This window comes from Solea senegalensis, linkage group LG11, assembly GCF_019176455.1.
Source record: "Solea senegalensis isolate Sse05_10M linkage group LG11, IFAPA_SoseM_1, whole genome shotgun sequence".
Lineage (NCBI taxonomy): Eukaryota > Metazoa > Chordata > Actinopteri > Pleuronectiformes > Soleidae > Solea > Solea senegalensis.
In genome coordinates, this window is record NC_058031.1 from 9,847,831 (window position 1) to 9,868,868 (window position 21,038).

General features: G+C 40.1%; 1 protein-coding gene across 1 annotated transcript; it reads right to left on the reverse strand.

Annotated features, from left to right (window-relative positions):
- Positions 1–2,466: 2,466 nt before the first annotated feature.
- On the reverse strand, positions 2,467–18,432 carry LOC122777553 (rho-related GTP-binding protein RhoA-D). Its single transcript, XM_044038870.1, has 5 exons — positions 18,348–18,432; positions 7,843–7,998; positions 5,986–6,106; positions 4,606–4,736; positions 2,467–4,144 (listed from the first exon to the last, which is right to left on the reverse strand). Exons 2-5 carry the CDS (start codon positions 7,996–7,998, stop codon positions 3,971–3,973), a joined length of 582 nt encoding a protein of 193 aa, XP_043894805.1. The 5' UTR covers positions 18,348–18,432; the 3' UTR covers positions 2,467–3,970.
- Between the last annotated feature and the right edge of the window lie 2,606 nt (positions 18,433–21,038).

Consider the following 21,038-nt stretch of genomic DNA (forward strand, 5'->3'; position numbering starts at 1 on the left):
ATGTCATAGTATAGTATGTGGTTCAAAATCAAGTCAAAAGTCATAGTAGCGTATGTCGCCCAAAATCACTCTAAAATGTCAAGGTATAAGTATAATACGTCGTCCAAAATCAGTCAAAAATGTCATAGTATAGCATGTCGTCCAAAATCAGTCAAAATTGTCATAGTATAAGTATGTTGTCCAAAATCACCTAAAAATGTCATAGTATAGTCAGTCAGTCAGTCATCATCTAACCGCTTTATCCTCCACCAGAGGGTCGCGGGGGGTGCTGTGCCAATCTCAGCTACATCGGGCGATAGGCGGGGTACACCCTGGACAGTTCGCCAGTCCATCGCAGGGCCACACACAACTAGAGACAAACAACCATTCACTCTCACACTCACTCCTATGGTCAATTTAGAGTGTCCAATTTACCTAATCCCCACATTGCATGTTTTTGGACTGTGGGAGGAAGCCGGAGAACCCGGAGAGAACCCACGCACACACGGGGAGAACATGCAAACTCCATGCAGAAAGGCCCTTGTTCCAACCGGGGCTCGAACCCGGGTCTTCTCGCTGCAAGGCGAGAGTGCTAACCACTACACCACGGTGTGGCCCACATGTACATGTAATATGGATAATATACTGTACATCCATCAGCCACAGCATTGAGACATGTCAATGGTTTAAATGTTGTGGTAATCCTTGTATTGTTAAGTATAGCCACATGAATAACACGTATGAAAAATAAATGCCGCTACAAACATTATGTTATTATTATTGTCGATGGTTCAGACTGAAAATCTTTCAGAACAGGACACAGATTCACTAATGAGGCACAATATCACGGAATAGAACGGATCTTTGTTTGCTCAAATGAAATCATTTTTGCATGCTTGTAAAATATATCAACATTTATATCCGCGCTCCGTATCGCAAACTGCAATAAATATATAACCATCTTCAATCATTTCATTATTTTAGCTGTGAATTTCAGTGTTGACTTCAAACAAGAAAATGAAAGAAGAGGAAAAAAAACATATTTCTTCATAACAAAAACACAGACATCTATTGGTTTAATATTGGTTAACCTTTGTTTTTATTGTTTTTTTTTATTTACTTCATAAGAATATTGTAATTATATTTGTTGTGTATCTTTCAGGATTTCCTGTTGAAGGTTCATGAGGTCATGTGAGGCAAGCAGTCCCTCATTGTTCAACAGAGGAGAGGTGGTGGTGCTGATAGACTATGTGAAGAAGTTGCTGCCTTCCACCTCACCCAAAGACATAGACATCATCGCCCCCTTCAGGAAACAGGTATGAACTTACTCAACACACACACGGACCTGAGTTTCTAATGGTGAAAAAAATAAATGTTATGTTGATTAAAAGCTTCAGGTGCTTTTTTGGGTTTCACCTCAGTGCAGGAAATCCACAAGGCTCTGGAAAAAGTTGGGAGAGATCTCAATGTAAAGGACCTGAACACACTGAAGGCGTGTCCTGCAAACACGTGCACACCTACACACTCTCTGACCACCTTCTGTTCTACTCCAGAGATTCAACGTGGGTGTTACTCGAGCCAACACACTGCTCATTGTAGTGGGAGACCCCAGTGTAAGAGACATAGCCAATCCCAGCTGACATAGGGAGAAAGGCGGTGTACATCCTGGACAAGTCAATTTAGAGAGTCCAAATCTGCATGTTTTTAGACTGTGGGAGGAAACCGGAGAATCCAGAAAAAACTCTTAACAATTATTTGTTTTCAAATTTAAATCCTAATTTGAAATAATGACATAAGCAAATCGGTTCTTGTCCTTGCATTGGAGAAAATAGTTTTGTTGAAATCTCATGGTAATGTTGTCTTAAATGTATAACATTATTGTACTTAAGATGAAGATATATTTCAAATCAGACGGCAATAGATGTCAGAATGAATTGGATATCTGACCCAAGTAGTCTTTGTTCTCTCTTTGTCTGCAGCTTCATCCAGTTCTGTTGCGACAGAGGAGGCTACAAAAGACATTGAGGCTCGAACATCTCAATTTTCATCAAAGTCCACTTTTAAAAGAAGCATTTTAAATTGGCCATCTTTTTTTTTTCTTCCTGCTAATATTGTCTTGTCCGGAGAGAATCAGGACAGCGAGAGGAGGAGGAACGACCTGTGACTCAAAGAAGAGCTTAAAGGGATTTTACTTTTAGTTGAACGTTATTCTTTACAAGGAACAAAATATTTCTGTTAAATACATGGGCAGGAGTTTTGTGTTTAGACCACTTAGTTCAGCTACTTCATTGCTGCAGACTATTTTTCTCAATCATCACTCCCTTTGAATAAATGTTTCATAGTCATTTGTTGATTCACATAAATGAATACTGTAAAATGAATTTCTGTAAAATGACAAAAATCCAACCAAACCAAACTAGAACTAGTACATGTGTGGCCAAATTTGGGATTCAGGATTACAAACCAAGACCAGTGATGACTAAAGCATAGTATTTCAAAAATACTTTATTAATCCAGACATTACACACATCCCTCTCCTGTTAGTAAAGCCGTATCACAATCAACATTTTCTCTTGAACTTTGCTGTTAGATGGGAGACACTGTCCAGGACTAGGCCTGAGCTTACAACATTCTGATCCCACAGGACTGAAAGTACTGGACAACAGAAAGCTACGCCATCGTTGTAGCTCATGGTGGGAAGATCAACATAGGAAGTCACATCTCAATAGTGTGTACAGTGTGTTACCTGGACAGGGTAAGATATAGAATATACAGTAACAATAACCTGACATACTGTGTCCAGTAGTGAGCTGGTCTTGCTCAGGCTTTCATCCCAGTGCTGTTGCAGATTCCTCTTGAAAAAAGGTCAAACTATGATTCAACATTTGAGCTTTGAGGCCAAAGACATGTGTGGTTACAATCATTTCAAAGATCTCCAAGGGCAACACAAGAGAACAACTTTGACAGGATCCTACACAACTAGATATCCTTGTATGAGGAATATTCATTTAGTGTCAAGTAAAGGGCTATTACACACCAACAAAGCCAACAGGAACTAGTTGGGGAGGTTAAAACTTTTACACAGAGAATTGACTTATAAATCGAGTTGTCCTGATAATAACGCTGTGTATAATGTGCAGTAGTCCACAGTTAATCCAGTGCACTGATACATCATGACTGTACACTGGATCTGAAACAGCAGACTTGAGACATAAGGCAGAGCTTATTTGGGGGAAGGCGTTGGTCACGTCTGTCAGAGCCAGTGTGACCGCTGGTACTGTGTCCATGACAATAGAACCACTGTCTGCAGTGCCAGTTTAAGCCATCGCCATGGTAGAGAGGCAGACATTGGTGCAGTTTAACACCTCTCCACAAAAACATCTGCTGCTGCTGCTGATTTGGTTTATGTCAGGGTCAGTGGATTAATGCTGTTGTAAACAAGCTCTAAATTTAGTCCTTCGTGTTAGAAGTGTATGAAAACGGAGCTGTGCTGACAGCACTTTGTGACGTACGGCTTCCAGAGGGTAAAATTATTACAGGTATGATAAATAAATGACAGATGGCAATGTGTAAAACGATGGAGTGGTATATGCAGGTTAAAGAGAAGCAAGAATTACAGACGTTTAAAGCAAATCTACTGCCTGTAAACAATCACAACACAGACAGATGCGCGACGTGTTTGTAAAGTATATGCACATTTAAATACAAATATACATTCATTCACACAGACAGGGAGGATAGGTCCTGGTGGAGGAAAATAAACAATAACTGACAGTGTAAGAGGCAGAAGAAATAAGTGTTTTTCTAAAAAAAAAAAGCTGATTTGTTTTTGCTTTTTAACAGGTGTGTCAGTCTTTCATATTTGCCTGTGGCATATCTGTGAAATAAGTATAGTCCATGGAAGCCACTGATTTTAGGTTTCTCTAACTTTGTTCTGCATGTGCTGGAAAGTGCTCCCTCAGGTGCTAATTTGCCAACAAAATCCACCTCTTCACAGTAGCTGGCAGCCGCTCCTCTTTTTGCGCTTGCGTACCTGCAGTGCCGCTCTGGTGGCCATTTCAAACACCTCCCGCACGCCATCCTTGGTCTTGGCGGAGCATTCCAGGTAGCCAAAGGCACTGATGCGGTTGGCCATGTCTCTGCCCTCTTCAGACTTTACTGGCTCCTGGAGATTTAATGCACAGACAGTGGGTTAAACTTTTACCCGTGGTGTAGACTAGTGGCGTTTTTCCACTACCCAGTTCCAGCACAGCTCGACTCTACACGGTTTGTTATAGTTTTACATTACTATAGTACCTCCTCAATGTGGGTGGAGTCATCATAGCAGGGCTGCATGAATCTGTCATGGCCGGAGTCGAGCCTTGCTCGAACTGGGTAGTGGAAAAGCACCATAAGGTTTCTCAACCCTGGTCCTGGGGACCCACTGCCCTGCTTGTTTTAGAGGCGTCCCTGCTCCAACACACCTGATTCAAATAAATAGGTCGTTATCAGGCTCCTGCCGAGCTCGTTGATGAGACTATTTGATTCAGGTGTGTTGGAGCAGGGAAACCTCTAAAACATGCAGTGCAGTGGGTCCCCAGGACTGTGGACACTTGGCAGAAAGACCAAATATAAATGCGAACGCACTTGTTTCATCTTGGCCAGCTCCCTGCGTGTATGTTCGTCATTCCTGAGGTCCTTCTTGTTGCCCACAAGAATGATCGGTACGTTGGGACAAAAATGTTTCACTTCAGGTGTCCATTTCTCGGGAATGTTCTCTGCAAAAATGGAAAACAACTCCAGTGACTGGACAGTAGAGTCCCTCCTTACAAGGACACAGTTGGGAGAGCTGTGTCATTTCCCTTGCGACTGTACAGACATAAACACAGAGGTCAACAACCCCAGAGTCCGCGAGCCAAAAAACTCTGTGCTGTTTGCTCTGGAAAGAGATGATGAGATAGCATAGGAAAACCATCTGAGGTATTTCCCATAACAAACCTATGTGGGACACAACCCAAGACATTAATTCATTTCTTTGATTTGGTATTTCAGGGCCCAGCCTGAAATACATGATGTGTAATCCTCCAGATTATTCCAGTACATTGTGACAGCAACTACATTTAAATTCCAGAACTGTGTTTGTACATTTTTCTGCTCTTGCATGAATACACTGGAATTTAGACCTCAGAGTCCCTGTTAAGAACTAATCGTCAATAATTAGTATACAATGGAAAAGGTTGGAGTCTTTTTATTGTTAGTTGTTCAATCAACTTCATATTAGTTTTAGTAAGATACTTTAATTATAAAACATATGATATACAGTTAGCACAGTTGAAAAGTTTATAATTAAGTAGAATACCAAAGAATTGGTCAAACAAAAACATGTTTTGTATTACAGACTCTATAAAGTGGCCTCCTTTTGTCTTAATGACAGCTTTGTCACTAATGTTCTAATCCATATTATGGCAAGAGCCAGACTTGCAGCTGTGTTAATGGCCATCTATGACGTGTGACATTACTTAATTAACTGAAACAGACCAGGAAAGCATGACATCAAGTCACAGTAATGTTTGACTAGAAGCCAGCAGCTGGGTAAATTACAAACCCAATAATTAAATCATACACATCAATTTCAATAGGCACTTTTTTTCCCCACTGTGGTCATTACTTTCATCAAGTCTGTGAACAAAATCGGAAATGGCATTGAAATAAAACAAATTACCAGAAAGGAAAACCCTCTAGTGAGGATGTTAACTGATTCCCTGCAGATCAGCTCTCCTCGTGATGAAAAAAGAGGTTATTCAATGGGAGTGCCAACTAAAGCTGCTCTCCTGTTTCTGTACAAAAATACATGACCATAGACTAAGAGGTTATTCAAATCCATACATTATTCCATGTCTGATACTAGTGTCATGATCCTCCCATGTTTATAAAAACTCTGCCGTGCAATTATCAGCAATACTTCCACACATTAAATAATGAATGCATCGTGTCACCAAGTGCGTAAGCAACTGAAACTAGCCTTACCCAAACTATCAGGGCTGTCTATGGAGAAGCACATGAGGATAACGTCTGTGTCGGGGTAGGAGAGCGGTCTAAGTCGGTCGTAGTCTTCTTGACCTGCTGTATCCCACAACGCTAACTCCACCTGAGAGAGGGGAAGACAAACAAACTGCTTTAAGTGGTGGCTCACTAAATTATTATATTCATCGATGGTAAACATGAAGAATTAAACAAACAGAACAGACAGAACATTCCTCCACCATCAGACTTAAAAGGGAACTCCCCAGAGGTGACGACAGCTCCCACAGGCTTTTCTCCTACTGCTAATTAAACTGTAAACAGCTCCACAGTGCCTGACCTGCTCCACATGAAACAATGCCCAGCTAAAAACTTAATAAATGCAACATTTGCAAGAGCTCAGCCAGAGCATTTAGATTTCAACCACAGCTCCCAGTAGGAACGTCTTATGTAATCCAAACATTCACACATAGGTGACCTTTTCTACTGCAAGTCTCTACAAATTAAGTATAGTCTCTACAGCTGGAAAACTGAGCCTACTACTACTACTGCTGCTGCTGCTGCTGCTGCGGCTGCGGCTGCGAAATGGATACAAGAAAAAAAAAGTAATCATCCCAGAGAAAAACTACAGTATATTCATTGGGGCTTTAATGACATCTCACCGCTCACTCGTCTCGCCAAGTCTTGCGTGTTGGCTGGTAATCTACTTACATTGGCAAGCAACAGCAGCTTCTCACTTATGGTCTAGCACAGGGAGGATATTTTCCATAGAAAAAGACAGCGAGCCGAGCAATATCGCATCATCTGTCTGGGGAAAATGGGCAACACCACATCATGGACTACTTCAGCTTCCATTTGTGTTGCTTTTCCACCACAAGATGTCTCTCAGGAGTCAGCTTTTCTTTAACTTTATTTTACCACCACACTTCTGTGTGAACCTGCCCCCTCCTTACTACATATACACACACACACACACATATATATATACACACACACTGTGTGAAATAAAATAAAAGATATACAGGTCAAGGTCAGCTGTAAGTTGGACTGTGACAGTGCACAGACTTATTATGATATATGTTTCACTAACTGACACACATCACTTAAGAGGCTTGGATTCCAGCTGGCCACTGCCAGATTTTGCAGCTCAGGAAACAGGAACAGGAAATAAGACATTAGTCATGATGTATGAGGAGGGAGGTTCTGACCCCAGCACAGGATCCTTTTCCTGTTGTTGGCAGAAGGTCTGCTGCTTCAAAACAATGAAAAAGACCCACGGCTTTCTCAACAATGAACATGTATCCCCATCAAGTCTTGATGACATGTAGTTCTCAAACAGCAAAGCACATTTTTAATACTTGAGCAACAGTTGTGGTGTACAGCACTGTGTAAAAGTCTGAGGTTTTAGAAATGCTATATTACAGTATCCTCAATTGCTTTACCAAACACATCCAGAAAACATGGTAATCATATATGCTGTTTTAAAATAACCTTATATAGGTTAAAAATGATTTAGTGTGACCTTGTACAATAGCGTGACCCTGGCTTTCTTGTTTCCTAAACCTCAAAATGGTGACATCCTCAATTATTTTTTACCTCTCAAACCAAAGATACCCAGAAACGAGAACAAAAAAAATTGTTGGCAATTCATTCATTGATTAATCATTGGAGACCTACAATGAGACTTTTAAAAAGCATAATGCATTGTGTGTTTAAGCTGAATATGTATATGTAAAGTAACCAGCAACAATATCACATAAGAAATGACGTGGGTTATTAATTTGAGAACATACAAAGAAGCCTGTTACTTCAGTATTCACACCTCTCCAAAAGAAACAAGCACACATTCAAAGAATATATTACCTGTTTGCCATCAACCTCAATGTCAGCGATGTAGTTCTCAAACACAGTGGGGACATAGACTTCTGGGAACTGGTCCTTACTGAAGACGATAAGAAGACAGGTCTTCCCACAAGCACCGTCCCCAACTATCACCAACTTCTTCCTGATGGCAGCCATCTACAAAAAGTAAACAAGTAAACAATTTGATTAGTTTGTGTTAAAGTTTGAGATCTGTCAGAATAAATGGTCAGTACAGTGCTGAGAAAGGGCATTTTTAAACCAGAAAGAACGGGAAAATTAAAGTTAAGACAAAAACGGTAGGATCAAGCTGTTTTTGAGCTGCACCCTCTTTCCCTTTCTTGGGCTACGTCCTGTGAGGTGAATAACAGACGAGCTGAGGGTTCAGCACTGGTTGGAAAAACAGTTTAAGAGTTCAGGGCTCAACAAGCCGTCGCACATGTTTGGTCTCTGTCACACAATTGCACCAAAAACAATCCTTAACATTTAATTTCTACAGCCATGTGGTCATGTTGTGATTTACAACTCTCAACTCTTCTGGTCCTCCCTACTCTTTGCTCGTAATCCTGAACGGTCCATATGCATGAGTGAATGTGGCTTGCCAGAGAAATACAGCCCTACACACAAACACACACAGATCAATAGCCATCTCCCACAAGCAGACAATAATGGAGAGAAGGCAGTAGCTGAGGAGACAAAGTCCTGGCTGCATGCCATCAGCATCAGCCACAAGAGAGGTCAGAACACCTGGAGCAAGACAACAGGACTTTCATCCCCAATAATCTTAGCAATAAATATACAGAAATATAGCATTATTATTTTTTGAAGCTGGCTCTTTTCTTTTAATTTTACTAATTATCACTCTGCAGTTCAAAACAGCTTTTCCTATAGAATCTTTCAGCACATTATTTTTTTAGTTCACATAACTTTCAGAAGACAGAAGTTTAGGGGGAAAAAAAAATCCACAACCCACTGAACACCAGCTGCTAGTTGAAGTTAGCATCTAACCGACAACCACAGTGGAGCATATAGCTGCTGTGAGAGATTTCCCTCAGGATAAGCAGCTTAAATACTGTGGGGAACTAAGAAATTTGACAAATATAAATTCAAAATGTTTTTTTAATTCATTCACGCAATGCACAGTGGGCCAAAAGAAGAAAAAATCGAAATCAAATCAACATTTTCTGTGACCACACACTGCCTTCAAAACAGCATCCATTCTCCTACACTTGCATATTCTTTTTCAAGGACACTGGAGATCTAACCATCCAGATCTTCTCTGGATGAAGGCTGGCTTAAATCCTTTGTACGTACGATGATTTTGAGATCAAGGCTCTGTGCGGGGCATCCCAATATTGCCAGGAATCTGTTCTTTAGGCTGAAGATGACATTGACTGTATGATTGGGTCATTGTCCTGTTACAGAATGGATGGATAAATATCTGCTTGTATTTCCCAGTACCACAATAATGACTCCATTTTGCAGGAATGCAGTCCCAAACTTGCAAAGAACCTTCACCATACGTCACTGTTGTCTGCAGACAGTCATTATTGTACCACTCTCCATCCGTTTGGTAAAGAAACTGCCATTAGCTACAGCTCTCTTTCAAAGGTAAGTGAGCAAGTTTCCTTATCTGGCCATTGCGTCTATGATCCTCATTGTTGCCCATTTTTACGCTTCTTAAAAAGAGCTTAAATCTTCACATCCTGAAACTAGCTTGCTTTGAGATCTTTGCCTTGGAGAGACATTTCCATATGGTGTATGACCTGTGACATGAAACCATTTTCCACAGCTTCTTTACACAGCTGTTTCTTTTACAGTAAATTATTGTTTACACATGAACAGGATGATCATTAGCACCTGTTTGGTATATTCAGTTGATCATGCACCTGAATATAATCCTACAAAATCCCAGTATTTGTGCAAATGCACCTACAAGAAATAGTGCTGGTTTGAAGGCAGATGGTGGTCACACCAAATATTGATTTAGATTTTTTTTTCTGTTCATTCACTTAGCATTTTGTAAATTGATGAAATAAACAATTAGACTTCTTAATTATCACCATTTTGTGCCCTCACCTGCCAGAAATCTTTGCAGATTACTGCATAAAAAAAGTGTTGGATGTGTAATCACCAACAATCAGGACAGAAATACAGTTTGGAGGTAGTGACACACTGTAGCTGCTGGCTGTGTAAATAGGCAGTTGGAGAACAAGCTAAGCATACAAACCAAAGGGTTGATTACATTTCAGTTGTTTACAAGTTTTAACTCCAGTGGCCAACAACCCAGTAACTGTTGATTTCCCGTGTCCCAAGAAAGACACATGTAAGCAGGTGTACAAATATGTGTCAAGTAATAAGCATGGATTAAATGGTACTTCCATGTAATGGGTTTTCTAACAGAATCAGAATGTACATGTACAAACATTTGTTTGAGCATGTAAAATTTCAACAAAAATCATACAGGGTGCAAGGTGTAGTGTCTATTGTAACCATATCAACTTATTTATTCAAAGAGTCTGAAGGATACATTAGTCATTTCCAAAAAAAGATGAACACACATGAAGCTGGAACCTGGAGCTTCAAGGTTGAAGTATATAGTTAAACGTAGATCTACGTATGAGACTTCATTCGATTCCCTATATGTGTCAGTGATTTAGCATCACTCACCACAGCGGCTACCATAAAGACCATTGTTCAGTTTGCTTTTTTCTCTGACAAATTAAATCAGGCTTCTGTGTTGCGAGATCGCCACTGAGATCCACCTGTTCTCTGCGACGGTAGGCTGCTGCTGCACCATACATCATACTATCAGGTCAGATGGAGGATACACACTCACTCACGTGACTAGTAGTTACAGTGCAGTCCCAAAAAAGCATCAGAAAATAGGACAAGTCCTTCGGATCTTGAACCATGATAAAATAATGCAGTCCACATTGACAGTGGTGAGCGGCAGCACATGGTGCTTACTGGGAATAATGGGCTCTTTCCTTTTTTATTAATGCGTCTATGTGTGTAAGTATGCACACAGTGTCAGGACAAGAACCAAGACTCCAAGGACTTTTTACTAAAGAGGGCAGCTTGTGATGTGTCCCACTGCCTTAAAATGTGGAACAAAAACTATTCATCAATTATTTAGAGATCATATTCAAATTATTTTTTCAAAATAACTCCGTAAACTGCAATGCGTACTGGTGGCCCAACTGCAGCAGCCCAGGCCATCTGCTGTATGTCACCAGACCTCCCACCAATAAAAGATAAAAATGGCAGAAAGAGAAAGAAATTCCATCTTAAAAGTGAACCTTGCTTTGCTAGTTAATGTGGTGAAATGACACTGGTGATACATTTTATGATGTACTCAACAATCAATAATTAAGTGTGCCCTGGATTTTTATTATGTAGTAAGTGGGCTTCTGTCAACATTGGCTGAAGAAATCTGAAGAAGAAAAAAACACTTAAAAATTAAGATAACTGCTTGTAGCATAGGCACATTGTGCCAGTGATAAATGTTCCCACAACAATGTCATAACAAGGCTGAAAAGATCTGTGTTCCAAACAGAAACCAAAGTGCTTTAAAATCAGTCAGATTGTAAAACTTGCAGGACACTGCATGTTCACACGTGTCTCAGAATGAATGACCCTGTCTTGCATAATATTCGTCCCAGTGCATGTGTGCGGAAGCAAAGGACAAAGTTCTCATTCCTGGCACATGTACTGTATGAACAGATGCTTATTTCACTTCTACCTCATTTCTCCTCTTGGCAGGGTTCGAGTCACACCGTCAGTAGTAACACATTAGCCAGTCTTGTTTGTCAGGCATGGCAGGGGGTAACAGCAAAAGCACAGTGCTGACCTACAGACGTAGAGAGAAACTTCTTTCTCTTTGAGATACTACATTAACCAGTTTCTAATAAAATGGATCAGAAAACTCTAGGTATTTACACCAACCCTGTGAATGCAGTGACTCAATCAGTTACAATAATGTAAAACTCCTATTATTAAATGACATGCAGGCTTAGACCAGACCAACTCAAGCAGAATCATACTGCTGGACACTTAAAGCAATCCTTGCCTTTCTGGCCTTTTACACTTCTCTTTTGTAATCTTAAATTGCTCCTAATAAGTGTATGGCACACTAAAATGTAAACGAAGCCCACTCATTATTTAAATATTACATTATTATTTAATTCCAATATTTTTCTTTCATGTCTGTCATCTGTTGCAGCGTTGCCTACCGCTGTCACAGCTTGCAAGCCAAGCACGGTAGAGTGTTCTGTGAGAGATAGCAAGGAAGTCAAGGCCTCTGAATCAGACTCGATTGCAAGTCTCACATTATCACCACACGTCAGGGGATGATGAAGCGTCAGACATCACAGGCAGGGGGGAGAGGGTTAGGATTAAAAGGTACATGCCATAAAGGTAAGGATTGCGTTAAGTCTAATACTGTGACATCAACTGTGAGTGTTACATCATTTTGATGCTGTTACTGTTCTGATTGTGCAGGGACTCCAATCACCAAAATAACAGGCACCCACATGATTCACTCATTAAAACACCTAAAACCACAACTATTTGATTGACAGATTCATACTGATTTCAAACCATTTCATATCTTTTCCTGAAATGTACTACCTGCTGACAAAACCACAAATACAGGAACAGTGGCTTCTCTTGTTACACATCTTAAAAATATGTTTTGGAGAGAAGTCCCAACTAACAAAATAAGCATCCAACATGACGCACAACTGCAGCAAACAGTTTCAGCCACATTGGAAAAGTCACTGTGCATCCATTCAGCTTCTTTTCTCAGGTGTTCCACTCATTTAAGTGCTGCTAGTCTCATAGTGGACAGTATAAAAGATGGCATCAAAACTGATGCAGAACTATAAATGGATTTTTCTTAACACACTCAGGTGTGTGATACTACAGCATGACATGGCTTGACTCAACTGTTTGGTATTGTTTTATTACTATAGTACCTCCTCAACGTGGGCAGAGTCAACTGCCGTGATGTCGTTTTACACGCATCACACAAACTAGTGACTTGTAAAGCAAGTTGTTTTTGGTGTACTGAATCATTTGACTCAGTTAATTAAAAAGATTTGTTCACAGAATCGTTCAGCACTTCCTGCATGACCGGAGCACAAACTCCATCTGACAGTCACTGAACTGAAATACAGTGAAAGAGGTTGTGATGCGGCTCACTGCTTGCGAACGCTGGCTTTTGGCAGTGCTGTCACTAAATACACCAGACTACTCTGTTAAATATTGAGATTTTAGACATTTTCTTGCTATATGTTGGAGATTAACGCATATCTTTGGGAATTATAAGTCTTTTTAACTGACCTACAGTTCGGCATCGTTCCATTTGATTTGTGTGTCGGACGTCGCGCTCATGACTCTCCAAGTGCCGACACTACCTGACCAATCAGTGGCCGGCAGTCTGTCAACATCACATTTCGTACCGGCTCAACTCGCTTGGAACTCTGACCGTCACCGACACAACCAATATGGCTTGAGGCAGGTTACCAAATTTTACACAGCTCCCAATTCCAAATTCCAAAAACCTATTTACATACTCTGGTGTGTCAATTGGTTCCTCTTTAAAACAGACAATTTAGGGAAATTCAGGCTGTACCATTTACTCAACACACAGGCTGCATTATTAATTTTTATGTACATCCACTTACACTCTTCAGAGCTGTACAGCAAAGCGGAATTGAATATAAATATATGATTAATTGAAGTCAACTCACTGACTTCAGAGTAGTGGTTAGTTCAAGCCATTAGTCAGCTTTTCGACATATGTGTATGTTAGTATCATTTAAATATATGTACAGTATACATTTTACTGCAGCCATAATAACGAAACAATTTCACAAGGGCACAGAAAATTAATGTTGCCTAAAGAGATTGCATGTCATCTTCAACTTTCTCTTTCACACCAGAATTAACCGGTTTAAATGTGGTTTTACAAGTGAACCCGTCCCGTCCCTTCAAACTCACAAAAACTATGAATTTTAGATAACTGCTTGGACAATGCGCATTGTAATGTTTTTGCGTGGCTGTTTTCTGCAGATACTGGATAGTAATTTCATGACAGCAAATCCAAAATCTGTGTTATCACTTCCCTGTGACACACTTTTTCCATGCCACAAACCAAATCTTGATCATCAAAGCCTCTTCACATCAGCAGCAGCCCCAATACTAACTGGAGGAACAACCTGAAAAACTCCTTACCTCCTTTTACCTGAGGTCTGAAAAGTGGAATTCTGAAGACGAGTAGAAGTCAAGGTCAAATTTTTAAGTTTGAATCAGTCTTGACAGCAGAAGTGGAGGCTCAGGACCCAGGCCAGAGAAGCAGCTACTGTTAGAGAACCTAGCTGGAGCCCAAAATAGGACAGAGCCATTGAGACTCCCCCAGCCCAATTTATCACAGTGTGCACAGCTCAGCGCAGAGAGAAATATCATACAGAATTATCCCTTCATCCTCCCTGAGCCTCTGCTTGCAGTACACAAAGAAAAAGATATGGACGGAAGGAAAGAAAAAGACAAGGAAGGTGCTCACAACAGAACACAAGTGCACTGGAGCACAGAGCGATGCTATCAAAATAACTTATACACTTAAGTGTCATAAACAAGTCTTTGATTAATATTACATGAGTATGAAATAAATACATGTATAAATGAGTGACTTGGGCATTAAGATTATCAGGATTTGTTAAGACATGTCTGCTTTCTTACTCTTACGCTATAGGTAGATCGATTAATCAGTGGGAACAATTAATCAGGCTGATATTTGCCATTTTCTAATTATCTTCATTGGCCATCAACATCCATCCTCTACTGCTTTGTCCTCCACATGAGGGTTGCTGGAGCCAAACCCAGCTCCTAGCTGACATAGCGTGTTCTAAATAAGCCTTTGGAAGAAAAAAAGAAAAGCATCTAAATATATGGTCCAAAAAAGTGCCTTATTGGCCATCAGCTGTCCTGATTTCAAAGAAAATCAGCATCGGTCATAGTACAACCCATATTATTTAATCTCTACCGCTTCAAAATTATAAAAGAATGCACATGTGCTGACACACCATCGTAGCTGGACAGGATGAAGCAGCAGATGTGATTGTACCCCATTTTCTATGCATTTGCTACATCTCTTCTACCCATCCTCCTACAGGCTCTTGTTCTCACTATGTCCTCATCTCATCCCTTCCTTTACTCTTCCTCTCCCGGTGTTGCAGTGTGACGTAAACATTGGGTAGCTAATGTTGCATATCCTTAGGGTGCTGCATTCCTTTTTGCCAACACACATTTACACAAGCTGGAAGGAGTTTCCAACCTGAATACAAACACTTCCTCTCATGCACCCAGTCCATATGTGCCTCAAAGCTTCATGTGAAGTGTTTTGGTGCTTAGGAATGGCCTTTGATGGCATTTCAATCAAAATCCAGTCCAGTATTCAAACTGAATTATATCAGCCTTTAATTCAAACATGAAATTAGTTGGTCAACAGAAAACATTCTGAGAACTTCAAGTTCAGGTAATAATATGCTACATGATCTAATGCCAGTATCTCTAGCATTGCATACTTTTCTTTTTTATATTTCTTAGGGCCACAAATATTATTTTTATTATCACTTACTATGCCCATTGGTTTTCTTGATTAACCAAGAAATTGATTTGTCAATTAAATGCATAGAAACTAACTTATACCCATTATAATTTCCAGCAGACCAGGGTGAGGTCTAAAAATGATTTGGTTTGAACAAAAGTTCAGAGTTTAGAGTCAGACGTGACAACAAATACATGGCATATCCTTTTAGGGACTTCCTGAAACTAAGATTCCCATCAAGAAATTCTCCCAGAGATTTCTATTCCCCAAAGGACTTGCTGCCTGTCAATGATACACCCTACAGGCATCCCCCCTAAAATCACTTCAAAACAACATCTCAGAGGTTAAACACAATATTTCACTGTGTTCTGTATAAAAACAAGACAGATTAGTTTACAGAACAGCACCGGCCTCCTTGAAAATAACAGCTGATGGAAAGACTAATCTGAGACAGGATACTGTGAAGCATTGTTTGGAGGGAAAACCCCCCAGCAGATAAGCACCTATAGCTTAACAATGCTCAAACCAGCAGCAAACCAGAACATGAGTAAGAGCTGTTAGGATGGAAAAACGTCTGAACAATAGTTCTTCTGTCCCTGCAGGAATGTACAATGGCCAAAACGTAAAAACAAACACTCATAGTAGGTCAGTGAAGAGCATGTCCAGAGGAACAACATGAGGCACAGGATCAGGGCAAAATGGCCTCTGGGAATCCTGGCCTATATGCTGATCCATTTTAGTTTTCCCAAGAACACTTTTTTTTGCTGAACTATTCGTTAGTCTTCCATGTTGACCCAAATAATCGTGTTTATTATATGTTTCATAATCAAGCAGACCTAGTGCGTAATATCAGCTACAGAATATCTATTTTATATATTGTGAACTATGTTTTAAATGTTCTATACTGTGTGCATGTGCCTTGTTGTGGTCCCATTCATACAAGAATGAGGGTCCACATCAGTCTTGCCTTCCTGGTATGCATACTCCATCTCACATTCCATTCCAGTAGCTGGAATGTCTCACCAGTTCTCCTCCTCAACTTATGCCGGCGTATATTCTTTAAGTGCTGAGTTGTACATGTTTGGCTACTGATGGATCTCCTCACATAACCTTTAAGCAAGTGTCCATGGTTGTGGTCTGTCATCTCCTCTGCAAAAGAGAGAGCCCTGTTGAAGCCTGTCCCACACGAGAAGATAATTGGCCAGAGTTCGGTCCCAGTCTTCCGACAACTGTGGGTGTCCTCCGGTTTCAGGCCTATCTATACAGATTATCTGGCCAAATTATCCTCTAGTGTGGAGGGTAAACAAATGTCTTCCAGATTTCAAATCTTAACTATTAAACATGTTTCATATTTCCAATTTCACCAGCAATTGGGGTGTGAGCAGAACCCCACAATAACCAATGACAGTAAGTTGACCGGGGAACTGATGTGTTGTGTACTTTTGTTTAGAATCATCAACGGAATCAACTTGTACAAGCAAAGTTGATTCCGTCTTCTTGGCTATGACTTTATGAGCAGAAAATATCACACACAGAACAGCTATAACAGCCACCGCCGACAGTCCACCACCATGTCTGTTTATGTCCTGACATCACGTCAAATCACGCTAGTTCCTGTGAGATCCCAAATCCCAAGGGTGGTCCTGTGTCTTGACTGGATCATCAAGCCAGTGCCTTCTTAGGATTACGACATTGAAAAATCAGTTACGAAGTCTGTGGTTTCTCAGGCAGGAAATCAAGTCAAATTTGAAAATCCTAAAGTGAGGGGCAGGCATAACTGGACTGGGAGGTGGCAGGGCTACAGGGAGCATGCTCCCTAATGGTGCTACAACAGCTTTTGTCCATAAAGGGTCCGCATGGATCATCACCACAAAAATGAATAGATGACAAACTTTACGTCAAAAGGACCTCTGCATTCACAGAGGTCCTTTCCTTCAACATCAGTGGATACAGTGACAGTCAAAACTTTTCTTTTTAATCTTAGATTTGGGAATTTCCACAACATTTCCTACTAAGACACTGATTTGTATAGTTGGTGGTTTGACACTCTTTTCTCCAGTGAGTGTCTGCCCAGCAACATCCTATGTGTGTGTATGTGAGATATTAAGTTGGTTATGAACACAAATGGGACAGTCCAGTCGACGTATGACAAAGTTAGAAGGTTTCACTTTAGTTTTCATAACCTGTCTGAAAGGCTTTCGTGTTATTATACAAACGAACGAGGCAAAAACGTCACTCTGAGAGACAAGTGTCTGTGCTTCAGTGTCCGGGCACAACAAGGGTGTGGTGACCGAGGCAGTGGAATTTCCTCGGGTCAAACAAACGTTTTTAACCGTTATTTATTTTTGGAAAGACTCCATGACCATGCATATAAGAAGAGGGTCCCTCACACTAGTGACATCCAGAAGTAGTTTAGGTAGTTCTGCTTTGCAGTAATTCCCACTGAAAGAGAAGTCTTTCCTCAACCAGCGTTTCAGACATAAAAAAGCAGAGCAACTTCGGGCCTTATACTCTGCCGGCCTGCCTCCACAGCTGAATCCTATACAATATAAATGACACAATCAAGTGTATTAAATATACAGGGGCTGGGTCTGTGTGGTAGGAATGTCGATATGATGCCTCATTATCAACATGATTTGACTGGATAAACCAGACCGTCCCTGACAGAACTCCTTGGGGCCATTCCGCTGAAAAACTTCCCCACAAGTAACAGGTTTAAACTCGCTGCTGCTGCTGCTGTTATCTCAGCCCATTAACGTATGTGCACTCAGAGCCGACGTGGTTTTAACTACTATTCAGTTAAACCTTGAAATCGATTGACCGGCTCATGAAAACGACTAGTTGTTAAAAGTTTGACAGACGTAATGGAATCGAAATATTGACATTGTTCTCTTACCTTTGCCCCAGACTGTGCTTTCAGATGCCGAGGAGATCCTTGATTCCTCCACCGGTGAGGAAGCTGTGCTAAAGAGCGAGACTCTGAGGAGCTAAACCGACGCTCGCAGGAACCTCCCAGTGTGTTGCCTTCACGCTCCCTCGGAAATTATACTTTTTCAAAATCCTTCCCATCTACTTGTTTTATGTGACCCACAGTGTGCATTTAAATTTAAATTTAAATAGGGATACAATAATTATACTTCAGAAAATGCAACTAGACTATATTAAGACCATGAATAAAGGTGAGAAAAAGAATATTAAAAAAAAAAACCGCCCATACACTATAAACACAAATAGAGCAGATTTTGGCTGTCTTATTTATTTAAGGAAAGGGACAATGCATACCTTAAAATGTAAATATGCCAGGTTGTAGCCAGGTTAGAAGAAATAAAACATGAAAATGCTTTCAGGGAAACAAAAAAATAGAGCAGGGTTTTGAAAGAGATTTAAATATACTTCAAGATTTCAAGATTTTATTTTTATTGTCATGTACTCCGTAACAATGCAACATTAATACCATTAATGACATTCAAAGTAGTATGAAAAGTTATATAAAAAAAGGAAGCACAAAATAGAATAAGATATATAGAAATAGGTTCCACAGAAATAATAAACACACACACATAGAATAGTAAAACTTGTAGTAGTAATTACAGTAGATGGAAAGCTATTCCACAATATGTCCATAATGTCAATTTAATTAATAATAATAATCTTTGGGAATTTACATTATTATAATAGGCTAAGAAGAACAGACAAGTTATGATAACATATTAAATCATTTCTAAAAGTATACTGTCCAGACCAGTAAGATCTTGTGCAGCTGTTTAACTATTAAAACATTTATCTTTAAAAACGTTTTACACTTAACCTAATAACTTTGTTGTGAGAAACTCTGCAAAGGATCAGTTCAGTAGTCCACAACAAGATTCGTCAGGAACGCTCAGTTTGCAAATTTCCGACTACACTTGAACACAGCATGGTGTCTTGGCCGTTAAAGATTTCAACGCCTGCATGTCATTGGCTACAAGGATTCAACCGTTTAAATCGGCCCCGCCCCTTTACGGATAGAAAATGATGACATCGTTTATATGGCCCAGCATTTAAATGGTGGAATGTCTGTTATTTTATATTATAAGCAAGTTTTAGTAGTGTTGTTTTTTGTTGTTGTTGAGTAAGGAAATTGACTTTGACCCACGTGCCTTGATCCCATAGTTCAAGGTTCAAGGTTCAAGGTTTTTATTTGCCATTTGTGCTTAGACAGACAGTCCAGGCACATTGGAAATCTTGTGCGGGTTCTACGAGTCAGTAGTACGAAACATAAACACACTTAAGGATAAATATAAATAAAAGTATAAAAGTATAAAAGTTATAATAAAAAAAAAAATGTCGAAGATGTGGGGAAATAAAAGTAAAGAAATATACAGTTATACAGCAGATTATGGGGTGTATTGCACATTTCTGACATTGCACATTTATCAGGGGGGGAATATTGCACATAATATTACATTACATGTTACATTACATTACATTACATGTCATTTAGCAGACGCTTTTATCCAAAGCGACTTACAATGGAATCAAGTACAATTAGCCAGGGGTGGAATCGAACTTGCGACCATGATGTCTTTCGTACAGAAAGTAGGGTCTTAACCACTGAGCCACTCCACCCCTTATTACACCCCATATTACACATGCACATAATATTACACAATATTACACATAGTGCGACAGGAAACCACACAACAGGGATTTGAGCTCTTTAACATGCCATTCTCTCAGTGGAGTCAAAAGTTCAAACACCCTCAAGTGCTGAACACTGTGGAGAAATCACAGCAGTGCTTATACAGAACACACAGTCTATTATAAGCACTCACAGTTATAGCACAACACAGCTTTTATCCCATCAGGATTTTTACCCAAAGAAAAGCCTGGCAGGCAAATGCCCAGTGTGTTGGATTTGTTCTCACAAACAAAAAAAAGAGTCTGAAACAAATCATTTCTTGTTGAAAGGTTGGAACCAGAACCTCCACAACAAAAATGGATTCATATCTGTATTTCATTTCTCTGCATCCTGGCTAACCTGACAGTAATTTGGACAGTCCTTTGCAGTTTCCATGGTAAAATCCACATGCTGTAGTGTGCAGCGACTTCTCCCAGTCCCATACAAAAGTGATTCTATTTCAGCAAGCAGTCTGAGAGCAGAAGAGGCTGTCTCATGTGCACGACTGCAGAAAAAAGAGACCTTGTCAAGCCACAGTTTTACGACAATATGCATACAGCCTTACATCCCTATTCTCTCTATTATTTTCTGTCCCACTATAAACTACTACTCTGACAGTATTATCTATGCAGAAGACAGCTGTATTGACTTAAATGGTTCTCTGGACAACTTTAAACACGTCAGCACAATATTTACTCAAATCAGTGTTTGCAGTGTGAGTGTCGCAGGTATTTTCTAGCCCCACTCTAGTGACAATACCAGCTTGGTCCCTCTGAGATCAAAGATCTCTTCTGCAAGAGAGACCTGGTCAAGAGGGCAGCAGAATAATTACACTAAACACAGTAACCAATGGATACAATTAACACTTGCACACAGACAGGGTAGACTGGAATGATGTTGAAGGCCCAAAGGTTATGTCCAAGTACA

Bases quoted from the DNA above. Each gene is read 5' to 3' on its own strand.
- LOC122777553 (XM_044038870.1), bottom strand. From the start codon at position 7,998: ATGGCTGCCATCAGGAAGAAGTTGGTGATAGTTGGGGACGGTGCTTGT. The intron at 4,737-5,985 runs GTAAGGCTAGTT...CCATTTTTGCAG, and splicing joins AGACAGCCCTGATAGTTTGG to AGAACATTCCCGAGAAATGG. The intron at 4,145-4,605 runs GTGCGTTCGCAT...TTAAATCTCCAG, and splicing joins AGCTGGCCAAGATGAAACAA to GAGCCAGTAAAGTCTGAAGA.